At 51.7% G+C, this 18,474-nt stretch overlaps 1 protein-coding gene across 3 annotated transcripts; it reads left to right on the plus strand.

The window, feature by feature from the left end:
- The first annotated feature begins 12 nt into the window (after positions 1–12).
- Hgs (hepatocyte growth factor-regulated tyrosine kinase substrate) lies at positions 13–18,063 on the plus strand. 3 transcript variants are annotated; one of them, XM_027425409.2, is made up of 22 exons: positions 13–165; positions 1,734–1,818; positions 2,519–2,594; positions 2,986–3,078; positions 4,404–4,527; positions 5,653–5,705; positions 6,584–6,652; positions 7,870–7,994; positions 10,506–10,584; positions 10,666–10,764; positions 10,916–11,011; positions 11,736–11,774; positions 11,860–12,003; positions 12,093–12,152; positions 12,480–12,690; positions 12,999–13,171; positions 13,245–13,385; positions 13,463–13,637; positions 16,624–16,757; positions 16,835–16,954; positions 17,096–17,182; positions 17,460–18,063. In XM_027425409.2, the coding sequence occupies exons 1-22, from the start codon at positions 129–131 to the stop codon at positions 17,568–17,570; spliced, it is 2,331 nt and encodes a 776-aa protein (XP_027281210.1). In that variant the 5' UTR covers positions 13–128; the 3' UTR covers positions 17,571–18,063. The 3 variants fall into 3 exon arrangements, with proteins under 3 accessions (XP_027281210.1, XP_027281211.1, XP_027281212.1); XM_027425410.2 differs by having other exon boundaries at positions 12,483–12,690; XM_027425411.2 differs by lacking the exon at positions 10,916–11,011.
- Positions 18,064–18,474: the final 411 nt, after the last annotated feature.

Here is an 18,474-nt window from a genome sequence, read left to right on the forward strand (position 1 = left end):
GGCGCGCAGACGTGCGCTTGCGCGCGCAGGGACCCAAAAAAAAAAAAAAAAGGCGGAAGCGGAAGTCGGGGGGCGCGTCAGCTCCGAAAGAGGGAGCGCCCGCGGCGTCGGTCCGGAGAGGGGTCGCCATGGGGCGAGGCAGCGGCACCTTCGAGCGTCTCCTAGGTAACGCGTCCGCCCGCCCGCTCGCCGTCCGCTCCCTCGCGCACCCGCCAGGCGCGGTCTCCTCGGGTCTCAGGGGAGCGGCCCGGCCGCTCTGCCCGGCCGCCCGGCTCCCAGAGCGAGCCCGACCCGGTTCCCGGGCCTCGGGTGTGGCCTCCGCGGCTGTGCATCACGTCCCGGGTCCAGGGAGGAATGCTCTTGGGGAGTCCGCGATGGGCCTGGCTTCCTCCGGGTCCGGCGGCCCTGAACCGATTGGGCCAAAGTCCTGAGTCATGAAGTGTGTGACTCAGATCTTAGCTTCATGCGGGGCGTTTGACCCTAATACCTGCTCGCAGGGTGTGGGATCCATGCTCCCCCCCTTGGGGACGGCTTCCTAGGACCCCAGCCCGCCCCGCCCTGTGCATCCCTTGGCTCTGGAACTGTCCCAGGGTTTTTGAAGACGTTTTCTCTGGTTGTCAAAGGTGCTTGTTGATCCTACTTGTGCCTTCTGGAGAGCGAAAATTTTAGGAGGGAAAATGGGTTTGCCACGCACGCCCCATTTCCTCAATAAAAATGTAGTGTGTCCAGGAGCAAGCGCCGGGGGGGGGGGGCACCATGGTCTGCTCATTTGCTTCTTCCTGAACTAAAGGTTTTCAAAGGGGATCTTAGATGAAGCGTTTTCCTTATTCTCACTTCTATATAATCTGCTGAATCAGAACCAAGTTGGTGTGCCTTGGGATGGCTCGTTCTTTTTGGGGGGAGTGGGGAGTCGAGACAGGGTTTCTCTGTGGCTTTGGAGGCTGCCCTGGATCTAGCTCTTGTAGATCAGGCTGGCCTCGAACTCACAGAGATCTGCCTAACTCACCCTCCAGAGTGTTGGGATTAAAGGCATGCGGGATGGCTCATTCTTGTGGAAGAGGTGCTAAGGATGTGAAGTGTTAGCTGGGGAATCCCTGGATGTTGGTTTCCAACCCTCCACTAGAATGGAGAAGTCATGATCCCTCATCTCTCTAGCACTTGCCCGGCTAAGAGCAAGGGCAAAACATCTAGATGGTGGGACTCTGAGAGTCAGGTGAAGCCGTTGAGAAGCAGCAGTGCCTGGCGTTTGAGAATGCCCAGCAAGCTGTGATACAGGGCATTTACTTCCCTCGACTTTATCTCTAAAGGGGATGGAGGTAGTGCCTGTCTCATGAGGCCCCGTGGGAACTGAGTGAGTTCAGAGTTTGAAATGACTGCCGATATGGAGCAGGCACAGCAGCCATTCTTCTCAGTGATTTTCACATGATTTGCCTCCTGCACGGGAGGACGCCATTTCCACGCTTGCCAATGTGCTTCAAGCGGATTTTCTGTTCAGTTCAACGGTTTAAAAAGAGGGAAATTAGACAGGTGGTGGTGGCACATGCCTTTGATTCCAGCACTCAGGAGGCAGAAGCAAGCAGATTTCTGTGATCCAGCCTGGTCTACAGAGCTACACAGAGACCCTGTCTTGAAAAGAAGAAAAGAAAAGAAAAAAGGGGAATTGTTAATCCGGGAGCCACCTAGGAAATATAGCACAATGGGCCCCTTGAGTGACAGACATCTCTCCTCTTTAGACAAAGCCACCAGCCAGCTTCTACTAGAGACAGACTGGGAGTCTATTCTACAGATCTGTGACCTGATTCGTCAAGGGGACACACAGTAAGTGAGGAGGGCCTGTCCTGTAAAGCAAGGGGTGCCCACTCTTCCAAGATGAAGTTGAGCACAAGAGTTCTTTACATGGATAATTAATCGTCTGGTGTACATTCTGGGTGTTTTGGTATCTTGGGACAATTGGAGCTGTACAGTTTGGAGATACTTAGAGTCTGAAGGACCAAGATGGTGTGTGAAAGGCTGGGCATATATTTCAGTTGGTAGAGTACTTACCTAGCATGTATAAAACCTTGGGTTTTGGCTGGGCGTTTGTGGCGCTCACCTTTAATCCCAGCACTCAGGAGGCAGAGGCAGATAGATCTCTCTGAGTTCCAGACCAGCCTGGTCTACAGACTTCCAGGTCTACAGAGTTCCAGGACAGCCTCCAGAACAATACAGAGAAACCCTGTCTGGAAAAAAGCAAAACAAAAACAAAAAAACCTTGAGTTTCATCCCTAACACAGCATAAAACCAAGCACGATGGCACTGCCTGTAGTCACAGCACTTGGGAAGTAAAGGCAGGAGGATAAGAAGTCCACGGTCTTCCTTAGCTACACATTGAGTTGGGGGCCAGCCTGGGCTACATGAAACCCTGTCTCAAAAAATCCCCAGATAAATGGTGGAGATCTTTCCTCACCTTACTGAGGTGTGCCCGCCCCCCCCCCATTCCAGCTGCTGCTGTTACTAATGCTTTTTTTTCCCCTCTCAGAGCAAAATACGCTGTCAGTTCCATCAAGAAGAAGGTTAATGACAAGAACCCACACGTGGCTCTGTACGCTCTGGAGGTGTGTGGAGCCCGCTGCAGTCCCTTTCCGTCTCCACACTCAGAGATTCCTTTCCTCCCAATGTCCGGGCCACATGGCAACCAGTGGAGTCCCTGTAGCACTAAGGATAGCTGTGAGAATTGCCTTCGAGCTTGGTCACTCTTATGGGAACAGAGGAAGCAGCAGAGACACTGCTTCCCTAGCTGTCGTCCAAACACATACCCCTCAAGTATGGATGGCAGTCACCTTTGACCACAGATGTTATCTGGGCCTGCAGCCTGTCTTTGGGTGCTGTGTGGGGTTTCAAACAGGTTGAGCAGGCTCAGAGGCCAGTTGAGGCCTGTGTCTTCCAGCAGTAGGGAGGCCTTGCTCTGGACACAAGCTAGGCCTTTCTCTTCCTTGGGGTTTTCAGGTGATGGAGTCTGTGGTAAAGAACTGTGGCCAGACAGTCCACGATGAAGTGGCCAACAAGCAGACCATGGAGGAACTAAAGGAGCTGCTGAAGGTAGGTGCCATAAGTCATGAGAGAAGGTGGGGTCAGGTACAGTCCCAACTCTGCTAAGTGTGTGTGGCCCGACTGCAAGTGGGTGTGGAAGAGGAGATGAGGGAACAGTGGTGGTCCCTGTGAGTGCTCTGCGAGTCCAGCCTCTGCCCGGGAGAGACTCCTCCGGGGTCCCTGTGAGTGCTCTGCGATTCCAGCCTCTGCCCGGGAGAGACTCCTCCGGGGTCCCTGTGAGTGCTCTGTGAGTCCAGCCTTGGCCTGGGAGAGACTCCTCCAGGCTGATGTGTGTGAAGAAGACACTGTTCTTCTTGGGCCTGGGAAGGCTTCAGAAGCAGGGCATGGGGCTGTGTCTTTAAGGGCTGTGGGCAGAGGTGGTCATGGAGTGTCTGTGTGAGTAGGAGCTTGGGGAAGAGGTTTGGAGTAACACATCCGGGGTTGGGAGAGACCTGATCAGTGAAGGTACGGAAGTTAAAGTTTAGGTGTATCTGTGACAGAGTCAAGAGGACAAAACAATAGAGCTATGAGCTGCCCCAGGGAGGGTGGAGTTCACACCTTGCAGCAGAGGAGGAAGAGCTCTCAGGATCTGTGTACAATTGTCTCCAGGACCACCAAAGGGGTTGTGATGTGTGTGGTGATGCTGCTGGCCTGGTGGGTTGGGCAAAGCGATGCTATTTCACAGCATCAGGCTTTGGTCTCACAGGAAGCTCCATCCTCAGCCCATACTGAGTAAAACCTGTCTTGGGCTCTGAACTGTTAGCTGGGTCCTTCTCATTTGGGGCCTAAGTCAGACCTTGGCCAGTTTGTTGCACAGCTGGAGGAGGGCAGAGCATCCGGAGCCCTCCTTGCTGTTCCTGGCACAGGTGGCTCTGTTACCCTGAAGATATCCTTGATGCTTCTTCACCCTGTGTCATCAACGTAAGGTGTGAGGGCCTCCCGAAGAGAGTGCTGAGAATGAGACTCTGCTGTGGTGCACAGGGGCTGAGTCTTCTGTGGAGAAACATCTGGAGAGGATATCCCTGCCTCTCTCAAACGATGGCAGGAGGGAGATCTGACTCTAGTGTCTGTATCCTAAAGACCAAGGCAAAGTGTTTCCTGGAGACCAGTGGGCGCCCTAAGTGTCAGTAATGGTTGTGGACCCCAGAGAGCTGTGTCGCTGGCCAAGGTCCCCTGGAGAGATGGTGAAGGAGGTGTCGTTGTAGATGAGAAGCATGCCGTAGTGCAGCTTCTGGGTCGCTTCTGAGATTAGACTGGGGCCTGGCCTTTGTGCAGATTGTCTCCCCACAGCCTCTTCCCACTGAGACCGCCCCACCCCCTCTCTCACTCCGCAGAGGCAAGTGGAAGTTAATGTTCGGAACAAGATCCTGTACCTGATCCAAGCCTGGGCACACGCCTTCCGGAACGAGCCCAAGTACAAGGTGGTCCAGGACACGTACCAGATCATGAAGGTAGAAGGTGAGTTAGAACTGCCCCAGCTCCTCCAGGAGCCTTAGGGTTGTCTTGCTAGCCATTAAGCTAGATCATTCCAGTGATAAGGGGCACTAGAGGGTAGACTGGTCCTCCCTGAGTGACTGCAGTGAGACTAAGGAGGGAGTGTTCCCTAATCCTTGGAAAGCCCCATGGAGATGGGGGTCAGGCTGTGACAAGGTCCTGGAGACCTAGACTATACTTTCAGGCAGGAACCAGTCAAGTCTGCAGACAAGCACACTCAGAGTATGCTTCCTGGGGGTAGCGCAGGATGAGGAGGCTAGGAAGACCTCTCAAGTCAATACAATAGATTCTAGGAGTTCTGAACACCAGGCACAATCTCAGTGCCTTGGCATCTTTTTCATTTTGTTTTCTTTTAATGTGTATGGATGGCTTACCTGCAATACATGTCTGTGGACCGTATGCATACCTGGTGCCCCGGGAGGCCAGAAGAGGGTTCTGGACCTGCTGGAGACTGGACTTACAGATGGTTGTGAGCCACCATTTGTGTGCTGGGAATAAAACTGGGGTCCTTTGGAAGAAGCAGCCAGTGCTGGCCACTATGCCATCTCCAGCTCTGCCTTGGCACCTTTTGCAGTGGATTCCAGTTCAGACCCTGGCATCAGACACACTAGACCTGCTGGAGGAACAAAAGAGTGGCTCATGCCTGAGGAGAGCAAGAATAGAATGAGCTATTGCTGTGTGTGTGGCAGGAAACCACTCACAGGTTTTTGGCCAGGGCATGGCGTCTACATGGTCCCTCTGTGTATCCCTTGCTGTCCTGGAACTCGCTCTGTAGATCAGGCTGGCCTTGAACTCACAGATCGCCTGTCTCTACCTCCCAAGTGCTGGGATTAAAGGCGTGTGCCCACACTGTCCGCCTGAAGGTCTTTGGCTGTGTTCCTTGATATGTAGCAGCCCTAGAGAGCTGGTGGAGTTTACAGAGAGGAGCAGTGGATTAGGATGTTTTGGTGATACTTTGGGTTTGGGACTTGGAGAACTCTGAGTATTTTGTGCTAATCCTGCCAGTTTTATCTGATGAGACAGATGTCAGGGGTTAGGAAGTGGTGACCAAGGAGGAACCCAGTAGTGGTTAACACCTTTTCTTCCTAGGACATGTCTTCCCCGAATTCAAGGAAAGCGATGCCATGTTTGCTGCTGAAAGAGTGAGTTCTGGCTCAGCCACTACTGAGTCTTAGGAGCTTTGGGGAGGGAGAGGGAGGGGCCTGGGACTCTTTCTTGTTTGGAAACAGACTTGGTAGGTAGGTATGGCTTGTGCCTTTAATCCCAGCATTCCAGAGGAGGATTGCCATGGACTCTAGGACATCCTTGGGGATTAACTCATTGTAAAGCTCTTACCTGTCATGAATGAGGTTCAGGGTTCAACACTCAGCAAAGAAAAGAAAAGAAAAAGAAAAAAGAAAAGCAGCTGTTACCGTAGGTCAGGTTGAAAAAGGTTCATACCACCATTGGGCTGTAGCTGCTAGGTTCATGTGACTAAAACAAGTATCAGGAGTAGGGCACTTACATGGCATGTACAAGGCTCTGGGTTTAATCTCTACCACTATTTAAAAGAAAAAGAAGGATAGAAAAAGAAAAAATAAGGGAGTGAACTCCTTTATACAACCTTAAAAAAAGGCTAGTCTCAATGGTGCACACCTTTGAGTGCACACCTTCTCAACTTCAGAGGCTGAGGCAGACACATCTCTGTGAGCTTGAAGCTAGCCTGGTCTACACAGCGAGTTGCAGGCCAGCCAGGACTACATAGAGAGACCCTATCTCAAAAAATACAGCAACAGCACAAGAACCCACACCCACAAACCTGGGAGGATTCAGGATCATACTGTGACAAGTCTGTTAGGAGGAAGGTCTTGATTTTGAAGTAACTTAACCCAGGGTCATGTAGTCTGGGACACTGATTTGGGGTGCTTGGCGCATTGGGACCCTCTTTGGGTTCCTTTCCTATCTGGGACATGGGGTAAGTTCTGCTCTCTCTGGGTGCTTGGGAGGGAAAATGTTAGGTAATGGTGACTGTTCTCCCCAGGCCCCTGACTGGGTGGATGCCGAGGAATGCCACCGGTGCAGAGTGCAGTTTGGCGTGGTGACCCGCAAAGTGAGTGTCCCCCAGGGACTTGAGTGTTCAATTCCATGCCCCTGCCATCGTCACAAAAAGCCATGTTCCTGTCATGTGGTCCTGTATCTTCTGCTCCAGCTTAATGGTTTTAGAAGCAAATCCAGCTCAGAACTGTGTGGTGCTTGAGGCAGGAGCTTGGTGTTTGGCCTCTCTGATGAGTGCCTGGAAGTCAGGACCCAGCTTCACCCTGGGGATCTGAGCATCGCAAGCCTAGGCTGAGGTCTGGGTCTGGACCACTCTCATGTTTCCCAGTGTTGGGCGAAGACCCATTTATTTATTTGTTTGTTTGCTTGTTTATTTTTTGATTTTTCTAGACAGGATTTTTCTGTATTGCTTTGGAGCCTGTCCTAGCACTCACTCTGTAGACCAGGCTGGCCTCAAACTCAGCAGAGATCCATTTGCCTCTGCCTACAGAGTGCTGGGACTAAAGCACTCTGGCTAAAGGCGTGCCACCACCGCCCAGCTCATATTTTTTCTTTGTTGGTTGGTTGGATGGTTTCCAAGTCAGGGTTTCCGCTAGCTGTCCAGGAACTCAAATCTATAGACCAGGCTGACCTCAAACTCAGAGATCTGCCTGCCTCTGCCTCCTGAGTGCTGGGATTAAAGGTGTGCACCACCAACACCTGGTCTGTTGTTTATTTTTTTTAAAGATTTTATTATGTATACAGTTTTCTCCTTGCACATTTGCCTGCATGTCAGAAGAGAGAAGAGGGCACCAGATTTCATTACAGATGGTTGCTGGGAATGGATCTCATGACCTCTGGAAGAGCAGCCAGTGCTCTTAACCTCTGAGCCATCTCTCCAGCCCCCCTGTTGTTTATTTTTCATTCCTTTCTTTTCCTCCAAATGGTAGCTGAAATTGAATTTTCTTTTTTTTTGTTTTTTTGTTTTTTGTTTTTTTGGAGACAGGGTTTCTCTGTGTAGCTTTGGAGCCTGTCCTGGCACTCGCTCTGGAGACCAGGCTGGCCTCGAACTCATAGAGATCCACCTGTCTCTGCCTCCCGAGTGCTGGGATTAAAGGGATGCTCCACCAACGCCCAGCCGAAATTGAGTTTTCTACAAATCTTCCATCTCTTTTGCTCTGCTTGTTCTTGTCCCTGCTCCTATTTACACCACTGTCCAAAGCAGTTCTGGTTGGTGGGCAATCAGGGTAACTGTAACCACTGTCACTAGAGCTGTCCTGCTCCATCTCCTAGCACCACTGCCGGGCATGTGGGCAGATCTTCTGCGGCAAGTGCTCTTCCAAGTACTCCACCATCCCCAAGTTCGGCATTGAGAAGGAAGTGCGGGTGTGTGAGCCGTGCTATGAGCAGCTGAACAAGTAAGTGTAGACTCCCTGGGCTTTCTGTCATGCTTCAGGACTACAGACCTCACAGGCTCCTGGAGCACTGTCAGAAGTGTTAAGGGGCAAGCCCATGCAGCTATACCAGGCAGCTCCACCTCCCCAAACTCTAGGGCAGGTGGGTGGATAGGGTGACATGGCCCCACAGTAGCCCAATCTATGTAGCAAGTTCCATACCAGCTAGGTCTACATGAGACCCTGTCTCAAAAGGACCAGACAAAAGAAAAACAATGCCAAGAGAAAAGGGGCGAGTGTAGTAAAAAGATGTGTGTTTCCACGTGTGCAAGCCCCTCACTTGGATTTCTCAACTGTGGTTTGTCTGCTCAATCTTATCTTTACCTTCAAGGTCAAAGGAAAAATTGTGGAGTCCATTCTCTTCCTTCTGGGGCTCAAACTTAGGTCCTTGCTCGGCAGGTACTTTACTCCCACTGAGTGATTTTGATGGCCCTGAAGTGAGTTGTGTGAACTTCATGGTCTTTTATGCTTGAATGTGCCCAGTGCCCAGTGCCCATTCCAAGGGCAGATGGTCACAGGAGTCAGTGCTGTGTTGTCCTAGGACATGGGACGTGGTGCTGCTAGCACCTGTCGTGTGGGTATTCCAGTTTGACCACTGTCCTTGGAAGGTCCTTTGTGGCTTCCTTGTCCCTGTTGGGATCTGTCAGGGTTTCAGAGCTTATTCTCTGTATTATCACACCTCCCCAGTCTCCTGAACCAGGATGCTGTTTTCAGCCTCTGTTACTTGTCATGGGTGTTTCCAGGGTGCAGCCCTTGTGGACAACCACCCTTGGGTTCTCTCAGAGGCTACTTGGTCTTTACCTCGTGAGAGTGTATGTTTCTGGCCAGAGCCCCAGCTGTGAGGCTATGGCCCTTTCCCATCTGTCACAGATAACCTTTGACCAGTTGGGTAAAGAGGCTGCTTCCAAAGAAGCTCTTGTTTTTGTTTTCTTCCCCCATTTTTCTGTTCCAGGATACACTGATGTACACAGTCACTGAGGTCTACAGTGAATGACTGGATTTTTAAAAAGGTGTACATATAGTCAGAACTAACATCACAAAATCGGATAAGAGAAAGTGCACCCAATCACAGTTTATTGCAGGAGCCTTTGTTCTTTTTAAGGATAGATTTTTATATTTTTTTATAATTTGTTTCTTATTATTTTACATCGGTTGATGTTTTGCCTGCAGGTAGTATGTCCATGTGAGGGAGCCAGATCCCCTAGAATGGAGTTAGAGACAGTTGTGAGCTGCTATGTGGGTGCTGGGAATTGAACTCAGGACCTCTAGAAGAGCAGCCAGTGCTCTTAACCTCTAAGCCAGGTCTCCAGCCCCCACATTTTTATTTTTAATTGTGAGCGTGTGCGCGTGCGTGCGTGCGTGTGTGTAGACATTCAGATGTGTGCAGGTGCCTGAGGAGGCCAGATGCATCAGACCCCTCTGGAGTTAGAGTGACAGGTAGTTAGATGCGAGCCGCCCCATATGGATGCTTAGGATCTGGTCCTCTGGAAGACAGAACATGTTTGTAACTGCTGAGCCATCCCTCCCGCCCCCAATATGGTGGATTTCTTATGGCCAGTTAGTCACACTGAACATGGCATCACGTCACTGGTACAGGACATGGATTTTGCTGAAAGAAGCTCTTTGCCTTAAAATGGGAAGTGCCTTGATCTGTCTGGGCCCCGGCTTTGCAAACTTGCCTTCCATCTGTGAGCCCAACCCTCGATCCTCAGAGGTCCAATTTCAACTGTCAGTGTCCTGTAATGCTGGCTTCCTGGTTTCCCTCCTCCCCTCAACAAGTGTGGACATGCTTTAGCATGTGTCTTTCTTTCTTTCTTTCTTTCTTTCTTTCTTTCTTTCTTTCTTTCTTTCTTTTTTTAGAAAAGAGTATGTGTGGGTTGAAATTCTGATTATGTTTATGCTATCTATATACATGAGGCCCTCTGCCCTACTTTGTGGAGAATTCTCAGATCTTTATCAAACTCCAGAAAATCCCTGGCCTGGCCAGGCGGTGGTGGCGCATGCCTTTAATCCCAGCACTCAGGAGGCAGAGGCAGGAGGATCTCTGTGAGTTCAAGGCCAGCCTGGTCTCCAGAGCGAGTGCCAGGATAGGCTCCAAAGTTACACAGAGAAACTCTGTCTCAAAAAACCAAAGAAAAAAAGAAAATCCCTGGCCTGTCTGGACCTTGCTGCCCTTTCTGTCACTTTCTGAGGGGAAGGCCCATTGCTGATCATGGTAGGTGCAGTGGGCAGTATCTAGGTGCCATAGAAAGGCCCTTGCTCAGTGCAGCCATGAGAAGGACTGACAGGCCAAGTGACCCACTCGTGTGCTGCAGCTGGCTGAGAGGCCAGAGACCCTTCTGACATTTCTGGAGTGTGGGCATGGAGCACCATGTCCCTGTTGGACCTTCACTATCGGTCTTTGGAGATGGTGTGAGGGACCTGGGAGGCTGGTGTCAGTGTCTGGTCACTTGCAGTGTCTCCTTTTGCCTGCAGGAAAACAGAAGGAAAAGCTGCTTCTACCACAGAGCTGCCCCCAGAGTACCTGACCAGCCCCCTGTCCCAGCAGTCTCAGGTTTGAGGCCCCGCCTAGTCCCTCGAACACCTTTTTACCTCTTCCCTGGGGCCCTCCTTACTCTACCCTCTCTGTCCTCAGCTGCCCCCAAAGCGGGATGAAACAGCCCTGCAAGAAGAGGAGGAGCTGCAGCTGGCTCTGGCCCTTTCACAGTCAGAGGCTGAAGAGAAAGAGAGGATGGTAAGTAAGCCCCAGGTCCCTGTGAGGGTCACCATGAGTTTCCCGCTGATGGAGGGTCCCATTAGCTCAGCAGAGGAGGTGTGCAGTGGCTCTGCTCCCTACCCTGTGCCACATGCTCCCCTAATGATGTCTGTTCCTGGTTCTGCTCCAGAGACAGAAGTCAACATACACAACGCACCCAAAGGCAGAGCCCACACCCCTGGCATCATCTGCACCCCCAGCCAGTAGCCTGTATTCCTCACCTGTGGTGAGCCATGTCAGCCAGGCTGGCTTTTCACTTTCCAGGGATCACCAAAAGGGTTCTGCTGGTTGGGGGCTTTGTTGTGGGGGTACGGAGGACACGGAGAGAGACCCTTTGCCAGGGAGATGAACCCTTCCATACTTCCTGCATGTACTAAGTATTACCATACTGACCTTCTGGAAATCTACCTCATTCCCACCCTCAGCCCTGTAAATGGGGAGTGAAGATGTAACAGATTCAGAACTTCACCTGGAGGTTCTGTAGAACTCTTCAGGGTAGCCAGCCACAGATGGGGCCCTAGAGCTAAGCACTGCCATGGTACCTGCTGGGTGAGGAAACTGTTCCTCCTCCCCAGATTTTGAGCAGGGCGTACACACTAGGGCTTCATTAGAGTTAGGCACAGTGTCCATGTAAAATGTTGGCACCCATTCTAGGAAGCCAGTAAGGCCTGGCTGGTGCTGCCCTGTGCCTTAATAAAGTTAAAGACCGTGGTGATAGGACAGTTTCATAACTCAGGACCTTAGGATTTTATTGCCACGAAGGAAAGTGGATGCCATCCCCAAAGGTGTGAAGGAAAGGGCTGTGGGTGCCAGACAGGTGGCTAGAATATTGACCAGCCCCGAGATCTGCTGTTATTTGGAATCATCCGTCCCTGTCTGAATGATTGCTTGGGGATCACATCACTGCCTCCTTCATCCTCTGGCTCCTCAGACTCTGTTTGTTTCCCCAGAACTCATCAGCACCCCTGGCTGAGGACATCGACCCTGAGGTAAGCAGCACAGCGTGGGCTGGGTGCTGCCCTCGCTGCCTCCTAGCCCACACCAGTGACCTCTCTCTCCTTCATTCCTTTTCAGCTTGCTCGGTACCTCAACCGGAACTACTGGGAGAAGAAACAGGAAGAGGCTCGGAAGAGCCCCACGCCATCTGCACCTGTGCCCTTGACAGAGCCAGCTGCCCAGCCTGGAGAGGGGCATACCGCCCCCAACAGCATGGTGGAGGTAAGAGTGTCCTTTGCACTGTTGCTGTCAGTCCTTAGGCCAAGGTGTGAAACTGGCCAAAGATGCCCTTATGCTCTGATCTCTTCCAGGCTCCTCTTCCAGAGACAGACTCTCAGTCCGTACCTCCCTCCAGTGGCCCCTTTAGTGAGGTAAGCTCTGCCTCTTGTCCTGGTTGGAGGGTGATGTCAGGTTCCAGCTGCCCTGTTGTCCCAGCTCTGAGTTGGTGGGCGGTGTCCTGGTGGAGGGACAGGAGCCTCAGATTGTGCTTTGTTTGGGCACAGACCAGGGATGCTGATGATGCTCACCTGTCAGCAGGCTAAGGACCAGATCATTTGTCCATGCCAAGCTCTCAACACAGTGGGCAACACCTGTCTGCCAGCCTGGCTAGTATCTTTGCAAGGTCACTTCCTAGGCTGCACAGGCATCGTGTTGCCCCCTGGCATGGTGGTGCTCAGCCCCCTCCTTTGTGTCTGCAGCAGTACCAGAATGGGGAGTCAGAGGAGAGCCACGAGCAGTTCCTGAAGGCCCTGCAGAATGCGGTCACCACCTTTGTCAACCGCATGAAGAGCAACCACATGCGGGGCCGAAGCATCACCAATGACTCAGCCGTGCTGTCCCTCTTCCAGTCCATCAACACCATGCACCCGCAGCTGCTGGAGCTGCTCAACCAGCTGGATGAGCGCAGGTGTAGGTGTCCAAGTGCCCTCCAAGGGTCACCCCAGAGCCAGGGTGGGCATCATGGGCTTCAGCTCCCACAGGCTAAGTCGTCTTGTGAGCCCTGTTCGCTGGTTACTTAATTGTGAGACTCAGGGCTCCACTGAGGCTCTTGATTCTCAGGTGCTCTTGGGAGGTGGTCCCATTGCTGGGGCCTGCTCTGCTCCTTTGTATCTATGGCCCAGTGCCAGCAGCTTCCCTGCCCAAACAGAACAAAGGCCCATACCAGCTTAGGCCTCCGGGCTGTGGGAGATCTGAGCTGCCCTGTTCTCTGCACACAGTGTACTATGAGGGCCTTCAGGACAAGCTGGCCCAGATACGTGATGCCCGAGGAGCTCTAAGTGCCCTGCGAGAGGAACACCGGGAGAAGCTACGCCGGGCGGCTGAGGAGGCCGAGCGCCAGCGTCAGATCCAGCTAGCGCAGAAGCTGGAGATCATGAGGCAGAAGAAGCAGGTGCGGCTCCTGCCCTGGCTCTCGGGCACGGGAGGCCCAGGCTAACCTGACCACTCCCTGTCTCTTGCTTCAGGAGTACTTGGAGGTGCAGAGGCAGTTGGCTATCCAGCGCCTGCAGGAGCAGGAGAAGGAACGGCAGATGCGCCTGGAGCAACAAAAACAGACGGTCCAGATGCGCGCCCAGATGCCCGCCTTCCCCTTGCCTTATGCCCAGGCATGTGCTGCCCACCCCGCTTTGCCCCCCATGGGCCCTGGACAACCCCTCTGACTGTTGGCTCTCTTTGTCTCCAGCTCCAGGCTATGCCCACAGCTGGGGGTGTACTCTACCAGCCCTCAGGCCCAACCAGCTTTCCTGGCACCTTCAGCCCAGCAGGCTCAGTAGAGGGCTCCCCGATGCATGGTGTGTATATGAGCCAGCCAGCCCCAGCCACTGGCCCCTACTCCAGCATGCCTGGCACCACAGCAGGTAACCTTGCCAGTTTACCAAAGGCTATGAGAATAATACAAAGCATTTTCTGAATTCTCTTAAGTGAATATTTTTCTACAATTGTTTTTCCCTGTCCACAAGGAAACACATGTTCATCTAGACACACAAAATTTCTTTCCTGGTCTCTTGTAGAGTGAGGGGCAGGTGATGGCCCTTCACCCACAGTGCACTTCCTAAAATCAGGAGGTGCTCACAGACAGGAGACACTGGATCACAGCAGGTCATTATCACACCTGGCCCCAGTGAAGACGTCTGTGCTAATAGAAAACCCGCTTGTTACTGCATCCGTCAGTCTGTCCACCTTGTTATCTTGGAATCCTTGCCCATCTGTTTTGTGCTACACGGTGCTGACTTGAGCAGCTCATGAGTGCTGCCCTGTAGTTGGCACATTGCCTTCAGTCTGGTTTGTCTGGTGTTTGCACTTGCCTGTGCTGTGAACTACACCCTTAGTCAGAACGGCACAAGACGGAACTCTGGCACATGGACGCATAGGTTGCTCAGTTGCATCACTGCTGTGGGGTGAGGTGAGCTCAGTAGGTGTCTCATCACTTGTGTGGGGCTGGAGTGGGTTCCACAGTCGTCCCCTGTGTTTCCATTACCAACGGGTGTCATTTTAGAAAAGACATGCCTTGGTACTCAGACTCCTGCATCTTCTTCCTAAGTTTTGCTGGAATTTTGTTTGCCAAGTAGTGCCTTTCTCTTAGCCATCATTCTTCCTCTGGAAGGAGGTACTGTTTCTTCTCTGTCCTTGTCACGTATGTAGGTGTGAACTTCTGAACATTTTGTTCAAAGGGGAACAGTACTTATTGCTATTGATTGTTTTGTTTTTGAGACGGTTTCTTGGTGAAGCCCTGGCTGTCCTGGAACTTGTTTGATAGACCAGGCTGGCCTCACAGAAATCTGTCTGCTTCTGCCTCCCAAGTGCTGGGATTAAAGGTGTGCGCTACCACTGTGTCTGGAATTGTTTTTTTTTTTTTAAGATTTTTACTTTATCAGAAGGCAGAGGCAGGCGGATCTCTGTGAGTTGAAGACCAACCTGGTCTACAAGAGCTAGTTCCAGGACAACCTCCAAAGCCACAGAGAAACCCTGTCTGGAAAAACAAAAAACAAAAAACAAAAAAAACCAAAACAAAAAGATTTTTACTTTATATGTGTTTTGCCAATGTGTGTCTGTGCGCCATGTGTGCTGGTTTGCCAACAGAGGTCAGAAGACGTTTTGGGTGCTTTGTAACTGGGGTTTCCCATGATTGTGAGTCAGCCACCATATGGGTTCTGAGAATCAAATCTGTGTCCTCTGCAAGAGCAAAAAGTGCTCTTAATCACTGAGCCAGCTCTCCAGCCCCAGAGGTTTTTGTTTGTTTGTTCAATGACTGTTTTATTGTTTGTTTGTTTATTTGTTTGTTTTGGTTTTTTTGAGACAGGGTTTCTCTGCCTCTGCCTCCCAAGTGCTGGGATGAAAGGTGTGCACTAGCACCACCTTGCTGGCTCAGAGCACAATACTCTTATAGAGGATTCACATTTAGATCTTAGTTCCCATGTCAGGTGGTTCACAGTCACCTGTACTACAACTCTGAAGTATCCAACTCCCTCTTGTGGCCACTGAAAGCTCCTGCACTCACATGCACATACTTTGGCATAGACACAAGTACACATAACTAAAAATGTAAAACTTAGCCATACACCTCTAATTCCAGCACACAGAAGACAGAGGCAGGTGTATCTCTGAGTTCCTAGCCAGCTAGTGATATATAGTGAGACCCTATCTCAGAAAACAAAGAGCCGGGCGGTGATGACATGCGCCTCTAATGCCAGCATAGGGAGGCAGAGGTAGAGGCAGAGGCAGGAGGATCTCTGAGCTCAAGGCCAGACTGGTCTACAGAGGACAGCTAGGACACAGAGAAGTCTTATTTGGAAAAACCAAAATGAACAAGGAGTATGCTCTTGTAACTGCTGAGTCATCTCTCTGTCCCTGTTTCTGTTGATTCTAATGCTCACGGTATCGTTGGTAGGACCCATGTGAGTCTGCCAGTCACTTCTGTAACATTCACCTGTCACCTTTTGACCAGGTCAGCTTGGTATTCTGCTTGGCTTGTCCATTCTTTGGGTCTCTGAGAGCCTGCTTCCTCTTTGGGGAGACAGCCATTAGAAGCAAAGTCTCAGGCTGTGCATGGTAGTGTACAGTTAAATCCAACACTTGAGAGGTTGAGGCAAGAGACCCCAAGTTTAAGACCTTTCTTAGGGTGTGTTTATAGTTTCTAGATCACAGAGACCTGTAGAGAGAGAGAGAGTGTGTGTGTGTGTGTGTGTGTGTGTGTGTGTGTGTGTGTGTCGTCAGCAGACTAAGCTCACTCTGGCTCTTCTCATCCCGACAGCCTGCAGTGCCCTACATTGCCCCTGTGGAACGGTAGCCTGGGCTACTGTAGGAGACGGTGTTGTCTGTTCCTCTTGTCTGGATTGTGAAACTCCAAGTTATGGGAGTCTTCATCAACTTTCTCTAGCGCCTTCTCTTCCCTCTTCTCTACCCTTTGTTTCAGTACAGTTTGAAGGATGGGGTGTAACTCCTGTAGAACTCCTGCCTAGCATGTACAAGACCCTCGTTCAGTCCCTAGCACTACAAAAACAAAAATAATTGGGTCTTTTTTTTTCCCGAGACAGGGTTTCTCTGTGGCTTTGGAAGCTGTCCTGGAACTCACTCTTGTAGACCAGGCTGGTCTCGAACTCACAGAGATCCACCTGCCTCTGCCTCCCAAGTGCTGGGATTAAAGGTGTGCTCCACCACCACCCGGCCTTCTGCTTTCATTTTCTTTAGGACCTACCTTCCCCCTTGTAGGCTTTAACTCCCTTTTGTGAGAATGTGAAACATGTCCCTGGTTCTGAAATGACAACCAAAGGAGAGCCCAGGAAAGGGCATTCTTCTCTGACTCTGTCATTCCAGAGCTGAACCAGCTCATCTTTCTTGTCACAGATCCCAGCATGGTCAGTGCCTACATGTACCCAACAGGTGCCCCTGCGGCACAAGCAGCCCCACAGGCCCAGGCGGGGCCCACCACCAGCCCTGCCTACTCTTCCTACCAGCCCACTCCAACCCCAGGCTACCAGGTATGTGGGCAAGGTCATCCTCTGTCCTCTGCTCCCAGCCCTTGCCTGTCCCTCACATCCACCCCTTCCTTCCATAGACTGTGGCTTCTCAGGCTCCGCAGAGCCTCCCAGCCATCTCCCAGCCTCCACAGACCAGCACCATAGGCTACATGGGGAGCCAGCCAATGTCCATGGGTTACCAGCCGTACAACATGCAGGTAAAGAGACCCCGTCTCTGCCGGGCATAAGAGGACGGATCCTCCCCTTCTAGGCTCTCACTTTTGTTTTCTTCAAGCCAGAAGGGTCTGTGTGTGTCTCTCTGGTCACAGACTACTCAGTGTCCATCTTACTCTCCACAGAGTCTCATGACCACCCTTCCAGGCCAGGATGCATCTCTGCCAGCCCAGCAGGCCTACATCGCAGGGCAGCAGCCCATGTACCAGCAGGTGAGCCATCTCCAGGGCCCTTCCCCAGCCCTTGAACTCTTGGGTGTCCTTTGATCACCTGCATTAGGTTCATACCCAGGGGCTTTTTTCAGCCATCAGTGCAAACACATACATCCATATGCATGCATAGGAGAAGACAGATTTACAGGAGCCTCATGAGTGCACTGGCAGTGTGGGCAACAAGCGGAAGCCTACTCTGTGCTAGGATGAAGCTTGTTCTGAACAAAAGCTCTGTGTGTGAGATTGATGAGGCCTGTCTGCTCTTCCTCCTCTCCAGATGCCACCCTCTGCTGGCCCTCCCCAGCAGCAGCCCCCTGTGGCCCAGCCACCACCTACACAGGGACCGCCAGCACCGGGCAGTGAAGCCCAGCTCATCTCATTCGACTGACCTTGAGTCTAGCACTCACCATCCAGAGTAACACTACGGTTCACCAGAAACCAATTATGTGTCTAAGTAGCCATCTCTTCCCCCATTACTGCCCTATAGTCTCCATTCTCCTGTGAGCAAGGAGTGGCCCTTCACCCTTGACCCTCTCCCATGTCCTCAGTGGTCTGGTTCCTGTCACTGGTTCCCTGCTTTGATCCTGATGCAGTCTGACTTTTCCCAAGGCTGGGACTCTGCAGGGCAAGTAGGACCTTCTCTGGGGAGTATCCAGCTCTGTGTTGGGCCTGCCTCAGGTGACTGCTGTGGGGATGCTTAGCCTGTCCCAGAGAGCCCTATGTGAACTGTGTGGTATCCAGGCATGGCTCTGGTACTCTGAAAGAAACATTTGCTCCAGCACAGCACAGGTGGAGGCTTCAGGCATCTCTAGCTTCCCTGCTCCTCAGTTGTCATCTCTCCAGTGCAGAACAGTGATAATAAAGTGTATTTCAAAAGCTGTCATGTGTGTCTGTTCAGTTTTGGACCAGAATGTGAGGGTACTTTTCATTGCCGATAGTTCTAGAGTTTGGGAGGTGCTGGTCACGAAGCCTTGGGAAGGTCTCCTTGCTGGTGGGGACTCTATTGATTCACATGGCACAGAATATCACCCAGTAGTTGAACAAAGGCACAAAAGTGGACTTTTACAGCCATAATGGGTCCCAACCACTGCTTGAGGTTTCACACCCTGGAAAGTCCATTTCCACCTGACTTGTGGTCGGGACATTAAAGCCATCAGTTTCCCTCCAGGCTAAGCACCTGCCTGGTGTGCACTCAAACCTCCCCAGCAGGCATTGGGGAGAGCAGGCATTCGCCTAGGAAAGAGCTCTCCTTGGGCTGGAGAGATGGCTCAGAGGTTAATCTGCTCTTCCGG

The sequence above is a fragment of the Cricetulus griseus genome, chromosome 7 (assembly GCF_003668045.3).
Source record: "Cricetulus griseus strain 17A/GY chromosome 7, alternate assembly CriGri-PICRH-1.0, whole genome shotgun sequence".
NCBI lineage: Eukaryota > Metazoa > Chordata > Mammalia > Rodentia > Cricetidae > Cricetulus > Cricetulus griseus.